The following is a 17779-nucleotide window of genomic DNA, read 5'->3' as shown; positions in this document are numbered from 1 at the left end:
TATGTATACAAGGAATTTGACCTTGGTTTTATGCATCTCTCTAAGCGTACTTACATAGAAATATAAAGACAAGGACAAAAAAGCACCTTTAAAATTATAAAGATGAGGAAAAGACGGGACTGTTGTGTACACAAGTAGTGGAAAAAAATAATGGCCAACAATAAAATAAAAAAATAAAAAACGTCTATATAGTACAAGTCAAGTGTTCTTTGAGTGTAAACAATACAAATAGTGCAAAGAAATAAATGCTGTATGGATATAAATGGGCTGGATTATGTACAGTATGTCATTGTATACATATTTATATGTACAACATGTAGGATTTACATTGACAGTGACAGATGATATGTACATATTTTAAAAGGTTAGTGCAATATAAGGGTATGACATCACATATAAAGTACAATGTACATTCTGTGCTTGTTTCTAGGAATGTCCTTAAAGCTGCAGTCGGTAGAAATGGAGCAAATATGATTAAAAAAATCAATAGTTTTTATAAAACAGTCAGTATATCCTGACAGTAGTGCATGAGACAGATAATCTGAAAAAAAAATCATGTCCCCCTGTGTCCTCCGGTGTCCTCGGGTCCTCCTAATGACATCTGCAAGATTTCACAGACCGGAGGAAAACAACCAATCGTAGACGAGCTGGTGCCTGCTGTCTCTGAGCAGCTGTCAATCAAACGGTCAAACTAGGCAGCGCTGATCAAATATGAATCAATATTCTGTTACTGTAATGTCTATTTCTCACATTAAATCAGAAACATCTTGTAGTGTACTATTAAGCTGTAAAATGAGAAAGTTTGTGACCCGGCAGCCATGCTGAGTTGAGGAAGGTGAGGAAATACCAAGCACCGCCCACCAGCCGGAGCAAACGTTCTCATTTTACAGCTAAACAGTACACTACAAGATGATTCTGACAACATCTGAGGAGAGAAATAGACATTACAGTAACAGAATAGAGATTCATATTTGATCAGCGCTGCCTAGTTTGACCGTTTGATCAGAGTTTGCAAGTGATTGAATGCTGCCATCCGTTGAATGAACAGCCAATACGAACGCTCTCTCTCTGATAGATGTTCTAAAGCCTGAAAACAGAGCCATGAGGAGGAGCAGAAGTCTAGTTTTCTCTCAGAACACTTGAATTACAATATGCTGAAAGGTTATTATGGGATTTTTGCCCAATGATGCCAAAAACATTCTGCCTACTGCAGGTTAAAATTCCCCCTCAAAAACGACTTGTGCTCCTCCTACAGGGCACCACACATCTCAAGCTGCAGCTGATTGAATTCAGCCCAAAATAAAACACTGTGGTGGGGAGTCTGCAAATACAGCGCAGCTAGGCAGAACCCCACACAATATTTGCTTCATGAATGATACATAATGAGAAGATCCAGAGTTAACCAAATGTAACTGCAGTAGATTCAGCTCCCCCAGGTATTTACTGTCTCAAAATTAATAAAAACAATAAGACAAAAAAAGTAACCAGCTTGTTTTGTTTTTTTAATTGGCCGGCACAGTACACATCATAAGGGTTACAACTATTCATTTGAGACACAGGACTATGCTCGAGATGAAACTAAATGACGATAATGAATGCGTCGACTAAACTCCTGAAAATGAATTGCTCTGTGTAAAAGCGTTCACTGGAAGGTGCAGCACGATGACTTGCAGAATCCTTAGTGGCAAAGGCTTCTTCCTGTGAGTCAGACATTAAAGTTTTCCTCCAGTGCCCTCATGGTAGTTAGTCAAATTACTTTGCTCCCCTTTGCCTTTGCTATAAGGCAAAGGCAAACATGACAGTCTATATGCATGGATGGCTCAGCCTAAAAGGGAAAGGTTCTTTTTGTGTGGAATAAGTTAGAAGCAATGTTCTCTTTGTTGTATTATGTTCCCTTGGTAAGTCTACACGTATATTACAGAATAAATCATGTAATACTAAACCAAGAAACAGTTTCTGCGTGGTTGCCAAGTTAGGACTGACATTTATTTATAGTGTAATGACTCCATAAATAGCTATACGATACGACGGATTATTAGGGCCACATCTGAGATTTTGAGAATAAAGTCTAATTTTTTGAGAATAAAGTCATATGTTTACAAGAAAAAAGTCTAATTTTATGAGAATAAAGTCATAAGTTTACGAGAAAAAAAAGTTGTAATATTATGAGAACAAAGTCATAATATTATAAAGTAGTAACTTTACGTGTTATTTGAGAGGGGAAATAGAGCAGCATGCTCTGTGTGAAAATGAGGAACATGGAGTATCTGGTGAAGTTATACTTTAGTATAAGTTTCACAAAAAACAAAATACTTAATAAATGATATGAAATACTAATCTTTTGGCACATCAGTGCCACATTATCATCAGTATCAGGACCTTGAAAAGATTTTGCAAGAAACTGCGTTTATTCCAAAGAAAGAACCACACGGACCTGATGGGGAAATTGCCTCGTTTGTGGAAGAGGAAATAACTTTTTTCTCGTAAAGTTATGACTTTATTCTTGTAATATTACGACTTTTTCTTTTTTTAAATAGTATGACTTTATTTTCATGAAATTAAGATTTGTTACTCGTAATATTATGACTTTATTCTCGAAATCTCAGATTTCTTTTCCCCTCAATGTGGCCGTAATACTCCATCATACTATAGTGTTCACAATTCATTCAAAAGATTGCATAACGCACTGCATGTGATAATATATTTTGCCAATAATATATAAATGGAATGAGATTTGTGAGTGTGGGCCTATTATTACAAGACATTTTCACTTTAGTTACAGCACTGCTAAACTTTTCTTGAGTGGATATATGAAGTTGCATATTTAAATGCAATTTAATAAGATATATCTTTCTCTGCTGTGAATATAAATGTCTCCTGTGGTGAAATAGAATCAATATCCCACTCTGTTGAACTGCAGTCCCTTTGGTCACACATGGTGTTCTCTAACCATTTGGCCATTGTCATTACGCACAGACAACATGATCCAAATGTTAATTTCCTCATCCATGTTGACTTTCTGCTGTTATCATTACCTGCACGAGTTATCATTTCATTTATCGAAAGGCCACAGGGAATACATATCTTTCCTCTGTCGACTAAAGTTGGGCACTTCTGATATTTATGGTGCAGATTCACGTCCACAAAATTCAAATTTTCAGCCAGACACAACCTTAGGCTATTGTTGTTTTTGTGCTCATAACGAAAATAATTCTAAGTCACCCCCTCTGTGTATCTCAAAATATATGCTTCAAGCAGTGTTTGCAATTTTTTTTTTATTTATGAATCAATTCTTCTTTCAATGTTTCAATATGTCTGCCTATTTTAAGTTGTAGGAAACAAATGAAAGGTATCCTAATATCTATAATGCAGTGATTCTGGTGGGGTCCATGGCCCTCTATCAGGGGTCCACCAAATAATTTGCTATAATGTGAAAAGACAGGGAAACTGTCATACATTTCTGTAGTATTATAGTTCATGCCAGTGCTTGAAGTGGTAAAAAAAAAAAGTGCAATAACTCCCCTTATTCACATGTTGGTGTGTGTCGGCCAGTATCTGCAATCTCTGGTGACTTATTCCTATTTATTCATTATTTCTGTAAGCATGTTAAACTGTGTCAGTCATAATCAGCAGTGGTTTTATTGCTATATTATTATTATACTTGGGCCAATAATTGTCCAACTGGAACATTATAGGGTTAAGGTGGTACTTAAAGTGCTTTCTTCTGTTATTGTAAGTATAGCTCTATTATATTATAGGATGCCTATAGGCTAGAATCAACAGCAGCCAGTGAGGCAGAGCTGAGGTGTGTGAGCTCTTCATTCAGGTTTTAGGAGCAGAGTCCCAGTCAGTATGCTCCTACATAATATACACAGACACATTCTGAATTTCTATAGTGAATAAAAGATACTAGGAGATATTAGGTTTAGGGCTCCTCCTCCAAGAAATTTGGAGGCTTTGACTTAAAACTAGGCAATTTTACATAATTTTGGACCATTATTATTACTAATTAAATGATTATCTTTATTATTTATCACAGCCTTTGTCTGAACGTTCAATTCTATCAGTGAGAAGAGCAGTCGGCTTGATTCTCATGTAGTGTGTACCTGGCATTAAAGAGTGAACGCCCATAATCAGCTGATTAAGAGAAGCTGGAGGAGAGAGAGAGAGAGAGAGAGAGAGAGAAAGAACTGTGAATGAATGAAGCATAAAGATAGTCATCCTGATTGAACTTGCCCTGCTTAGCTTCATTCCATGTGGGTTTTTTTTTATCATAATTTTTAATTTTTTCATTAACTTTTGATCTGTCCAGAGAATACTGACACTGGTTGATATTTGGCTGCTCTGTACCAAAACAGTGTTTTATGATCTCCTGTAATGCCTTGATGTGTGCTTAAGTATTTCCGTGACTTTCTTAGCACTGGGGTGTCCTTTTCTCATTCCTTATAAAGTTTATTTTATTATTTATTTGAAAAAATTGCTAATGGTAAAGTGTTCCATACCTGCTCCTAATTTCACATTTATTTCAAATTAATTTGGGTTACCTGCAAAGTGATAGATGTGTTGTCAAGACAAATTACTCACAAACAAACCTTCCAGCTTGGTGTGGAGTATGTTAGGCTGAGGTGCTGTTTTGCACCTCCTGGTGATGTTTTTTTTTTTTTCAAACCAGCTAGCAACACCTAGAAAGCAGTGAAAACTTAATGTGCTGACTTGAAAAAATGGCATACCCACCAAAAAAACACCTATTTCATACAGTATGTGTCCTACTTGTTCCAGCTCTAATACCATGGTGTGTTTGTTAAAAGGTGGACGGACCAGAAAGGATGTGTGTACGCAGCCGAAGGTGCTAACAAGCTCATGTGTCAGGTAACATACTATACTCTGTCCCCCATGGATGTGCTCACTTTAGTAACTTCTAAAGAGAAAATCGGGAAAAAACTGCTCAATATTAATGTTGGCCTTGTTGGAAGCGTTTCTTTGGTGGTTTCACCTTGGTTGTGGTGCAGGGGAGGCTGGCCTCAAATCCTGTGTGTTGATTATTGTTTACTGAATCGTATCGCTGCATTATGATTTTCTCATTTAATTTATGTCACAATCTGCTTTTTGCTGCTGCCCCTTGTGATGCACCACACATTAGAACAGCAGTGGTGTGCATTTGTCCTTGCTGTTTGAAAGATGTGTCCTTGTTACGATAGGGCACAGCCGGACTTGTGCTTATTCTGTCGTTTTACTAATGGAGAAACCTTTAAACACTATACAAGATTTATGTAAGTGCAGTATATCGGTAAACCAAGTGAGAATGATGTTAGAGGACCATGAGAACAATGGGAACATGTGTGACTCTCTGATGTCATCTGGCTAGTTAGCCTCAGCATGCAGCAATACAGTGTAAAGGAATAGTTTTGACATTTTGTAAAAGCAGTGAGCGATGACATCTTGAATTCTCTGCTGGTTGCCTGGCAACCTTATGTGATGAGGGAAGTCCCTGCACCTGCCCCAGACTCTGTCACATAACCCCTCCCCCCACTCCCCGTAAAATTACAGGCGACTCAGTTTTGCACCTTGGTTTTTGTACGGATTAAACAAATGAGATAAAGTGTTGATTGGTGAGCTTTAGGTGCGAGTAGGTCGATTTTCTATTGGACGGAGTCTTTGTCTGTTTTCCAGTCTTTGTCCTAAGCTAGGCTAACGTCACTGTCGCTTTATATCTACTGTAGTTTCACAGATATAAGTTGTATCAATTACGGCTGCAAATTAATCAAATATTAATCGCGATCACGATTTTTGGCTTCCACAATTAAATGAAGATGATCGACTGTGATATTGACGTTTAAAATGTGCGCTCCGCACATAGAAAAATTCTGCTTGTATAAATCAAGTCCTCCCTAAAGCAAACAGCTAGAAATACACGTCAATCAGCAACCGATGGAAGCCGGCCGGTTTTCAGTGGGTCTCATTGATATATCCAAGTTTCTTGCCGGTCACACACACACATGTGCAGCCGCCACATAACCACCATAGATGACAATAACAAAGTTAAAGAAGAACATTTAGAATCTTTGACGGTTGGAATGTGTCACAACATGGAAGTGAAAGCAGCGCTCTGTTTATTCAAATGTGAAGTTACAATCAAAATATTTTGTTCCTAAAATCAATGATAAACCATGATAATAATTGTGATCTTAACAGTGATCAAAATAATCATGATTATAATTTTGGCCATAATCGTGCAGCCTATCAATCTCTCATCTAACTGTCAGGAAGAGAGCAACCAACATGGCTGAACGTGAAGCAGAAATTAGGGCAACTCTTCTAGAGTAAATCTAGCTAACACTCTGTTATACTGTATATGGCAACATCTATTGTTATGTAGCCAAAGCGTATATAGAAGCAAAAAGACGAACCTCCGGTGCTTTTTTGACAACAACGCTGCCGCCATTTTGGACTGAAAAGGCCAATGAGTCTGTGGCCATGGATGTATAAAGAGACGTCTTTAAATCAGAGGATTCTTTCTTTTGAGGTAAATCAACTTCCCAGTACCAACACTTAAATATCCCTCATTTAAATCATTATGTCCTAAAAGTTGTAAAATGAACTTACAGCTGAATCCAGAGTTATTTTCCTCGGCATAATGAACGGTCATCAGACCCACGGGACCGCACCGCCCTGCACGCTCATATGACATATCGGGTTCTGCCAGCTTCCTGCTAGCTGTATGCGGCTATATTAATGGATATATTGGCTGTAATTCATATCACTTTTATTATCTTCTAATACACCCATGGGCTATATGCTGTCAGCCTGTACCGTGGTGGATGTATTAACGTCTCTGTTCCCAAACAACCGGCTATCGGCCAGTAGCTAGTAGCGCTAGTAGCATGATATCAGTAGCTAGTAGTGCTAGTAGCTAGTAGCATGATATCAGTAGCTAGTAGTGCTAGTAGCATGATATCAGTAGCTAGTAGTGCTAGTAGCTAGTAGCATGATATCAGTAGCTAGTAGTGCTAGTAGCATGATATCAGTAGCTAGTAGCATGATATCAGTAGCTAGTAGTGATAGTAGCTAGTAGCATGATATCAGTAGCTAGTAGCGCTAGTAGCATGATATCAACAGACTTTAATGTAAGTTGTAGACCATTTACAAACATGCAGGGCAAAAGCACAGGACAACCTCTTCCACATCCTAAATAATTAAGTAAGTAAGTAAATAGTTTATAATAGTATGCATATTTAGAATATTTGTGTTGTTCAACACAGGCTTTCACTTCTTATCAATATACGTTCTTTGACGTAGCACTCTCATGGTTCTGGTGCACTGACACATTGGCTTTCTAATTGTATTAATTTGTTTCTTCTCAACATAATTTTGCAGCAAAAGAACACATAATCATAGCTTTTTCAAAAGAGGTACTAAATCAATGTGTCATGTGAATCAGGTGTCTTTGTCCAGCTGATGGTTTTAACAAAGGCACATAATGGTTCACAACAATGATTTGTAGTCTATGTAATTTTGTGTTTCTTTGCTTTTTTAATCCATATTGATGTTAACACTGATGATTCATGTAAACCCAGTAGACTCCCTGGTGGAGTCTTAGAGGCTGGAGGGTCATGTTATTTTTGCTTACCCAATTTGGTGCACAAATCATGTTACGCTCAATTAGTTCCTGCATTTCTTTTGCCTTATTTCACATAATTTCTTTATCTTTTTTGTTATCTGTATATATCAAGTCGAACATTAAACTTTTTTTTTTATTATTATTATTTTTTTAATGTAATTTATCTCTACTTATTTCCGTCTTGTGCTGCTACAGCACCTGAATTTCCCCTCTGGGGATCAGTAAAGGCTTATCTTATCTCATCTTATTGTATTATCTTAACATACACTTTTCAGAAAAAATTGCCATCATCTTCAATGGGTACCTGTAATCTTTGAAAAGCTTGTTATAAGTGTTTACGGTAGGGTAGGGACTGTTCAATATACAATTTTTGTTATATTTATTGAAATTCTTATTACATCCTGACATTAATCAATGAATCAAATGATCTGACGAAAAGGCTCTCCCAGGATTGAGATAAGTCTTTCAGGCCAAATTAAATGATTGGATGGCCTGCCTGTCTATATACCTACGTGTCTATATACCTACGTTGTCTATATACCTGCCTGTGTGCACTCATTGGCGTCACTAGAAGTCTTCCAGAAGCTGCTGGCTTGACAGCTGCGAGTAACTAACAATAGCTATGTTCCATAGTTTACGTTCATAATGATAATGTTGGGGGAGTGGCTTGGAGGGAGCCTGGAGTGACTTTTCTCTCTTGGACTTCTGGAGCTAGTGCTGCTAGCTACTTTCATTGTAAGACAGTTGGCAACACTGGACTGGGTTTTTCAGTTGGATCAAAAAATCTAGTGTACTCTTTCTCAGCATTGGCTGACCCAACTATTAAGTTCACATTTATTGAATGTCAATTTATCATTCCTATTGCCCATCCTGGTGTTTTTAAGGACAACCAGTGCTTTAGGGGATGCAATTATCTTTGACCATGCAATGAAGGCAGAACAGCAGCACATAAAGCTTAATCAGTGGCGTCAGCAGGAATAGGAATAAAGAAAAAACCCAAATGACAAAAGACACACGATTATGGTATGGATTAGTGACTAAGTGTTGTCTAAGTGAATCAGCAATCAATTTTGATACACTGAATACCTTTGCCTATTGTATAGACATATACGCTATTGTATTGTTTTTGTTGTGCAGCTTTTTAGTTAAAAACTCTTCCGTGTACAACAGCATCATAGTAACATGTATCCATCAACCAACACAATAGATTGTATTGGCTCTATAAAGCCATTCTGTTTCTGATCCTTATTTTGTTGTCTATGGAAAGCTTAGCTAGCTGCACTATAAACGCTGCACATTAAAATGCTTGCACATGACCTGCACATATAAAGGGGGGAGGCATTACTACTGCCATTCACTATGTACGCCACAGAATTCAGTCCACAAAGTGGATGAAAAGGTTCGTCATGATAGAACCCTCTCCATCTATCCATTACCATTTGGATCATGTTGTTTTTACTCCAAAACTGTTGTTTTTGATATCTTCATATCAAGTGCTGCTTATGTTTTACTCATGAAGCCTATGCAGATGAGCGGTTATAAGTGGCAATATTTAAAAATGTACTTTGCTACCAGAGGTTTTGGCAGAAAATGATTCAAATTGACACCCAAAGTATTTCAGCAAGCACTTGGCTTTTCTGCCTCTTATAGTTCAAAATCAACAGAGCATGCTGTGTTCTAAATAGCAGAGGACCAATTAGCACTTGCCATTGCTTGCCAGGAACATCTTTGAGATTATAACCCTGACAGGCAGCGTCCTTTGTTTGGGTTAAACATCACCTGCTATTGCTAATGTGTCCTATTAGCACATTCCCGCTGCAGCACAGCACTTTCTAACATTTCAAAATGGTCTCTCAGCCATAAACCAGCCTAGATGCATTTGGAAAACGAGCTGTAGGAAAGCTGAAAGGGAAGGTTGAATATATCCGCAGATAGATGTGCCGAGGAGCCTTTTGTTGCGGCACTTCAGTCTGCAAGCAGCCGCCCTGCCAGACCCATTTGGCCCCCAAAACGGGCTGTAAACCTGTCATCTCCAATCAGTTGGCCTGGTTGAGATCTCAGCCTAAATTACAATCACAAGCTGACGGCCCCGTTGCAATTGTTCCTCTGCCACCTTGCATTAGCTTGGAAGGTTAACGTAGTTTATTGGGTGCGTGTGTCCTGCTAATAAGCCACGCAAGCTGACAGTTTCTTCTTTTCTTCAAAAAATCCAATGAAAAGATGATGCTAGTTCTCCTTTTTCCCATGCTGTCGGTAGTCGCTAATGGAATACATAAATCTATCCAATACTGATTCATAAGATAATGATATTGACGCAGCTAACAGTAAACTGCCTTCCCTGTTTCCATATAAATAGAAAAGCTTCAGTTTTTCAGTTGCATCATGAGCTGGAATCCATGTTGCAGACAATATAAGACCATTATTCACAGTAAATCTGTCACTCTGCAGCACACAGCCCACACTTGAAAAACTCCGCACACACAACTGCCTCTATGCAATGCAAGTCATTTTAGCAAGTCATTTACTAGTTGTATGTTCACTGAAGGGATTCCATGATAGCACCCTATTAGTTGAGGTTATTACCCTGTATTAACTAAGCTAAGGCGGTCTCACTTTTGAATCTATTGAATGATGAAGTTCTAATGAGACATATCATATATTAGAACAACAAGACATAACATCTCACCAATCAGGCGATTTGCTGGAAAAGTTTAAATCTTTGTCTGCTCTGATTATTTTTTTCACCTCAAGATGTCACACTGCATGTACATGCAAATAGTTCGCCAAGCAGAAGGTCCTGGGATAAGATATTTACTATGACACTCACAACATTTGACCACAGAAATTCTTCAAATCATTTATAATCATTCAGAAAGGATTTACCTTTTATGCAGCCCCAAACAGTTGACCACCACTTCAAGCTGTAAGATCAGCAAAATGAATTGAAATATTATACCCCCCCTATCACTAAGTCAAGATGAAATACTGGCAAATCGTTGGGCGAAACATGGAGTCATGTGGACGATGCATCACAACTTGACGTCACCGTTGGCATGTAACCCGAAAATACTCCCCCGGTCTAGCCGTTTCGTCATTCTTTGACCATTGCATGGGCAAGTGTTCTCCTCGACATGGGCGGAAGACATGATGGGTGCCCCAGATTATGATGCCCCTTGGGGTCTGGGGGGGGGGGGGGGGGTTGGAGGTGGCAAACAATTGAATTGGGCGCCTGGTTATTCTGAGTGATATGTGAGTGAAGCCATCAAACATGGTAGCTCAATGCTACTGTCCGCATTGCTGCTAACATCGGCTTCTGTACCGCCTCTCTGTTTTTGTGAATTGTAGCTTGCAGTGTTGGTATGACGTGTAAACATTACCATCACCATTTCCCTGCTTTACACACAACAGACCACGATGCTTTGGTTCACAGTGGAGTGGAATACAACAACCCCCAGACTGAAATATTTGATTGGTAAAACCATTGAAAACAACTGACTTTTTCTTGCTACATACAAATGGCCAGACAGTTGTGATTCTTATGCCACTGTGTTGCTACAAGCAAACAGAACGAGTACTAATCAGCTATGAAATTGAGTGATTATATTTCTCTGCCCAAGGACGCTCTGTCCCAGGCATTCTCCAGCGTATTCTGTGATCGACTGATAACGCATTCGCGATTACTTTCCAGGTCAATAACGACACTTGCAATCCTGATTCTTATCTTGTTGTGCTGCTTTTATGTTTGTTTTATTATTTCCCACCATTCTGATAGTGCTCGCTTCTGACAATGTCTGTAAGTCAGAGATATGTCTTGTGTTTGAACCATCCGGTGGAGACCCTGCATGCAAAATTGTGTTTTTGTTTGTATTGTGTGTGTATGTTAGTGTGATTTATTAGTGAGTCTGTCCAACAAGGTGTCTCCAAGGTAGGAACCGTGGAATTTGACAGAAATCTAATCTGTGACCTCAATACTGAAAGCTTCTATAATCAGATGTTGTAATGCTGTTTATTTATTTAGGAAATAATTATGGCTATTGGACATTGCATGCAGAAGACATGATGGGTGCCCCAGATTAGGATGCCCCTTGGGGTATGGGGGAGTTTGCGCTGGCAAACAATTGAAATGGGTGCCTGATATTCTGAGTGACATGTTTATGAGGGGTGGAAATATAGATAAAATTAATTGATAAAAATGGAGGTGATGAAAATGCATGTGAATTGAAAAATGGAGCCGTAAAAAAAGGATGTGAAATGAAAAATGGAGTGATAAATTGTCGAGTGATTTGATTAATTTAAAGCCGATTTGACTAAAACAGTCTTGATATGATGAAAACAGAGCCATGTTTCATCATTTTACCCATCTTACATTCATCACAACGCAACGTTGCCATTTATCATTTCAGAAAAGTGTCTTCAAGGTAGGGCTGGGCGATATGGCCTAAAAATAATATTGATTATTATTATTAATATTATTAGGCAATATCGCGATACACAATATATATCGCATATTCATAAATGCTCAATTTGACCCTTTGATGCATACAATCACACCAATATGATGATTCTTGTTGTCCCTGCAGCACGATGTATGTCTGCATTAAAACCTTCTTGTTTATATTCATTAGTGGTTTCTGTTGGAACTATTTTAAACTTGCATGCAAAAAGGGGGAAATAACAAGTTAAATTTAACAAAACAGTATCCAACAGTATTGGTTTCACATTGGATGTGAACTCTTCTCTCTTAAGGTTCAGGCAAAAAAATAAATAATTCAGTTTAGGGAAAAAAAACTACAACTTATAGGCAACAAAACTACAACTTCTTAAGGTTTAGGCAACAACAACACTTTGTAAAGTTTAGAGAAAAACAGTGTTTTGGGTTAAAATAATTACGAACACAAAGACAACTACACATTGTTGGTTTCACACAGGATGTGAACTCCGCTCTCCTGGGTGTAAACTCTGAGTTTTGCCTCCTCCTAGTGCTCCAAATGGCATTTGCAAGATTTCACCGCGCCTAAAGAAAAACAGTCCGTGCCGAGGAGTCTCTAATGCAGCTGTCAATCACTGCCTGTGAAGCTCGTGAACTCCGATCAAACTGTGAAACTAGGCAGCGCTGATCAGATATGAATCAGAAACATATTTTACTGTACTGTTCAGCTGTAAAATGCGAGAGTGTGCTCCGGCCGGTGGGCGATGCTTGGTTTTGGCTCGACTGTTTTCAACATGGCGGCAAACTTTCTCATTTTACATCTGAACAGTACGCTAAAACATTTGAGGTGTGAAATAGGCATTACAGTAATAGAATTGCGATTCATATTTGATCAGCGCTGCCTAGTCCGACAGTTTGATCAGAGTTCATGTGGAGTGATTGACAGCTGCTTTAGAGACTCCTCTGCTCTGATTGGTTGTTTTTCTTTGGGCGCGGTGGAATCTTGAAAAATGCCATTTGGAGCACTAAAAGGAGCCAGAGGAACATGATTGAAGTTTAATAGTTACCAACTGTGGCTTTAATGCAATTTTGTTATGAGAACAATATAGTGGTGAGATCTAGAAATAATGATATACATGTGCAAGAGGAACAAAACTAAGCCTGAAACAAATGGGTCTAAAGATGATAAGACTTAATACTGCTTAGACATCTTAGAAACAGAATAAAGAACACAGCAGATATACTAAAGCATTACCGATATACTTTATCAACAGTAGCTTTCAACACCAGTACATTAGTCTTTAGGGTTTGAGAATATTATTTTATATTATCAACTCTCAAAGCAAATCATGAGGGTCACAAGTTGAACAAATTAAATTGTAATGCTTTGGGCTGAAGTGATCTGTCTAAGAAAAGGAGGTCACTTTGTGTTTTAAGTGTTCCCTGAAACCTTGTACAGCCTGCACGCCACACAAACTCTAACCCACTAATGGGAAAGTGTGCCTGATCCCACATGGGCAACTGTACTGTGAATGTTGAAGGATCTGATCAAATTGGTCATTGTGTGTTTTGTTTGAATGATTACTTGTCTACAACTTCTTGCTGCAGTTGTGTAATAAATGAACATGCAGACACAGAAAGTGACTTGTATTTCCACACCGTTGCTACACCTTGCTCATGAGCTTTTTAGAAATGTTTGGCACCGGCAAGACCAGATTGAATAATAGCCCCCTGGCAATCTCTCAGTAAATAGAGTAGTGTGAGAAAAATATATACAAAATATTGTTTTACTAAAAAGGCATGACCATATATTTGAATAGTCATACTGCAAATCTGTTACCCAAGGAAACATCATCTTACTCTGAATCATAAGATGCTTGAAAGCCCGTCTGAGGACGATCAAATGATATCCATTCTGATAGTTGTATTATCACTCTGTAACATCCAGTGCTATTGGTTTTGTGTTATTAGTCCTACTTGTATTAGTTATTACAGCTGCTGGGCTATTATTGTGGTTGCTTCCCTCTCTCTCTCTCTCTCTCTGTCTCTCTCTCTCTCTCTCTCTCTCTGTCTCTCTCTCTCTCTCTCTCTCCCCCCAGCCGGTCTCGGCAGATGGCCGCCCGCCCTGCGCCCGGTTCTGCTCCAGGTTTCTTACCAGTAATCGGGGAGTTTTTCCTGGCCACAGCGCGCTTGGTGGATCTTGTTGGGTCTCTAAACTATGGTGTACGGTCTAAGACCTGCTCTATATATAAAGCGTCTTGAGATAACTTCTGTTGTGATTTGACGCTATACAAAAATAAATTGAATTGAATTGAATTGAATTAAGTGTTGGTGTAACTTTGACTGTGGCCCTTTTGACTTCAGTATATGCTAGTATAGGACTGGGCACTAAAATGATCTTGAAATGTTTCACAACTAGTGCAGTGCCCCTTCGGAGCGCGTGCCCGCCTGGAACGGGTCGATTGCTTGGCCCCCAGAAGTTCTGCTTGCAGCGCTGTCGTGAACCGCGGTACGGCTGCTTGTACCTGTCAAGTGTGAAGTTGATTGGATGAATGGTTCTCGAGATGTACGAAGGGCAGTCAAACAGACAGAGTACTTCCTTTATAGTTAGATGCTGCTGCTACAGCACCACCTATAGGCCAAATGGCACTACATTTGCCATGGTTACTCAGACATCATACTGTATCTCCACCTGTCTATCAAATGTAGTTGCAATAGCACAAAGCGTTCAGGAGATATGACATTTCTTTGTAATATAAGCCCAAACTATGAGGTCCAGCTATAGCAAAACTGTACGGAGTGTCAACAATAATGTAACCGAGCGTTTTTTAATGTGCGTTTATACTTATTTATTATGTGAAATAAGGACACGATGAGACGGAGGCTTGAACTTGCTGGCGTCTTTACTCGTTCCCATCTTCAGACTCCCCCGTGATAGTCACAGTAGCATCACATTATACACATTACACTTCCTCTTTCCCTTCACAATAAAAGCTCAGCACTCCCTTGTATTTGCTAACAGGAAGGAAGTCCAACCTGAGGTGTTTCACAAACAGTCCTCTCCATAATAAAGGTTACAATACTAAAGAGTGACTTCTTCCGGCTTGGTCCAGAGATGTTGTGTTGCAAAAAAATCTGATCTGGACTAAATTCAAAATTGCGGAAAATTAGTCTAGACGCAAATGGGCGTGGCTAATATGGAAAGATTTACCTGGACCACAAAATCCAGGAAAAAAAAGTTTCTGAGGTTTAAAAGTTACAGGCCAAATGTAAAGTTAATTTTTACAGGGCCACCATCTGGCCATATGGCACCACATTCAACAACGCACTCCCTCGGGTCCCCAGCAATACACCCACCAAGTGTGAAGTAGACTGGATGAGCATGTCTTGAGATATGCAAATAACACACAGAGGGACAGACAGACAGAGATTCCTTGCCTGTTAGACCAAGGCAGTGGCCATTCAAAACATGCCCGTTTAGCACTGTCTGGGGCCCCAAACTAAAATAAAAATATTGCATTATGTTACTATTCTAACTCATTGTACCCTGAAATAGCATAAAAAAGGCCTCAAAATAACTTACAAAACTCAACCGTGTACTACTTATTGTGTACTTCTACTTCAGAAGAAAACATTGTAGTACTACATTTACCTGACAAAGAAATGCTACTGGTTATGTTGCAGACATATACTTCACTAAACAATAAAGACAATAAATACATTTGTCACAATGCTGTAAGTAAAAAAAACAGGCTTTAATATTTCCATATTATTATTATTATTATTATTATTACCAGTATAATATCACTGTGATCCACAGAAACAACCTCCATGTGTTTCTGCTTCAGTTCTTAATGGAAGTTATATGGTCCCCATTCCAGTGGCCTCTCAGGTTAAAGCTATTATCTTCCCATATAGGGTTAATACAGTATTCAGCTGACCCTTGACCTTTTCAAAGAGGATGAAAAGGTCAGGTGTAGTAATAATCACAGTGAGATATGTCCAAGGATTTCTTCTCCACAAAAACAAAGTCCATCTTAACGAGCTATTGTTCTGAAAGCCAGTGCCAAGGGCCGGGTAAAAACAGGAAGGGCAGAGAGGTCACTTTAATCTGAAAGGTATCACTTTGTCCTGGACATAGGATTATTCTTCTGGTTTGTGAAGTGTGGCTGAGAAGGCATCGCTCAATCACAAACAAAAAAACATAATGAGTCTGCACATGGATCCACATTCATATTTGTATCCAGAGAGAAGAAGCTTTAACGTCTATTACAAACTGAACAGGAGTTCTTTTATCTGATGTGATATGGTTTTACAATTAAGTGGGACAATTCACTCAACAGGCAAAGTATTGTTCAGTGAATAACAAGTGACCTTTAGGCAGTGAATCTAATTTCATTCGCAATGAAACACTTTCATGACTGCATTTTCAAAGATGAATCGCAGAAATCAAATGGTGAGTTTACAAATAATAGATGATATCAGCAGGAAGAACAAAGACACACACATTGCAAGTGTTGAGCCCAAAATAAAATGACTTCCCCAATAGCACCATCCTTCTTAGCTCAAGTGCCCACAGCACTGTCTGAACTCTCTAATAACATCCCACGTCCACCAGCCATATACCTATTAAATCCAGTAACAAAACACATTGCCAGTCCTTACATGGTAGACTGTCAGACAGAGCTCTTTAGCTCATATTTTCCACGACCATACCTCGCTTAGATATTGCTTACCCCCCCCCGAGACTCACAATAGAACAGTTTTTGTCTTTTTCAGAGGGGTACAGAGGGTCTTTAGGGAGAGATAGCAGGTCAACAGTAAATGTCACATAGAAGTGATGGTTTCACTGAGATTGATGTAAAAATATGCCGGCTCTACACATTGTTTCCCCCTGCTGTCCCTCTCTCTCTGCCCGCTGAGCAGCAGCTGAGCAGTTCTCGTTCTTCGGAGGCAGACCATTAAACTAGCTAAATAAAATAACACACATCGCTCAACCACATCCCCTACTATTGTTTAGATGTTAAGGACCCTCTCGCCTGCCTTCCTGCTGTATCATCCAAGGCCGGGCAGTTCAGAGGATGAGATCGTCGCATTCTGCGTACAGACGCAGATATGAAACAGTTTTATATCTATGTATGCAGATTTTGGAGGAGACCGCTGGCATTGAAAAAAGCCTAGTCTTTCAGAACTACTTGCTGACTGCTAACGTTACTCGAGTTAAACACCAGTCCACTTCTGTGTTTTCCTACAGTTGGCTTTCACACCTAATATGAACCGTACCCGAGTACACATGAACCGTACTCGAGACCACCTTTTCAAGGGTGCTTTCACATCAGGGACCCGGGCCCGGATCCAAGTCCACCTGTCCCCAAAGTCCAGTTCGATTGATTAGTGAGAACGCTCCGTACCGTACTCAGGCACGGTTTGTCGATCCGTTCCCGAGTCCGCTTGAAAAGGTGTACTCGGGTACAGTTCGCATCATGTGTGAAAGCCAACTGTACCAAAACACAGAAGTGGACCGGTATTTAACGTGACTAACGTTAGCAGTCAGTGAGTAGTTTTGAAAGGTCAGGCTTTTATCAACGCCGCCAGTCTCCTCCGAAATCTGTATATAAAACTACATAATCGTACTCGGGCGCGGTACGGATCAATCGTACCTAATATGAAAACGCCCCAAGTACAGATTGATGAACCGTGCTCGAGTACGGTACGGAGCGTTCACATTAACC

At 39.3% G+C, this 17779-nt stretch overlaps 1 protein-coding gene across 3 annotated transcripts in view; it reads right to left on the bottom strand.

The window, feature by feature from the left end:
* pcbp3 (poly(rC) binding protein 3) overlaps positions 1-17779 on the bottom strand; it is a 157801-nt gene that overhangs the window by 23908 nt on the left and 116114 nt on the right. Inside the window, exon 1 of one of the 3 annotated variants that reach the window (XM_037789615.1) lies at positions 6604-6649. The exons of 1 other annotated variant lie outside the window; for it this stretch is intronic. In XM_037789615.1, coding sequence (XP_037645543.1) covers positions 6604-6633 — 30 coding nt within the window. In that variant the 5' untranslated portion in view covers positions 6634-6649. Of the gene's footprint in view, positions 1-6603; positions 6650-17779 lie in introns of those variants that run through there. One more of the 3 variants, XM_037789614.1, reaches the window with a different exon arrangement.

This window comes from Sebastes umbrosus, chromosome 13 (assembly GCF_015220745.1).
Source record: "Sebastes umbrosus isolate fSebUmb1 chromosome 13, fSebUmb1.pri, whole genome shotgun sequence".
NCBI lineage: Eukaryota > Metazoa > Chordata > Actinopteri > Perciformes > Sebastidae > Sebastes > Sebastes umbrosus.
Note: the sequence above shows the minus strand (reverse complement) of the source record. Positions and strands in the feature narration are given on the sequence as shown.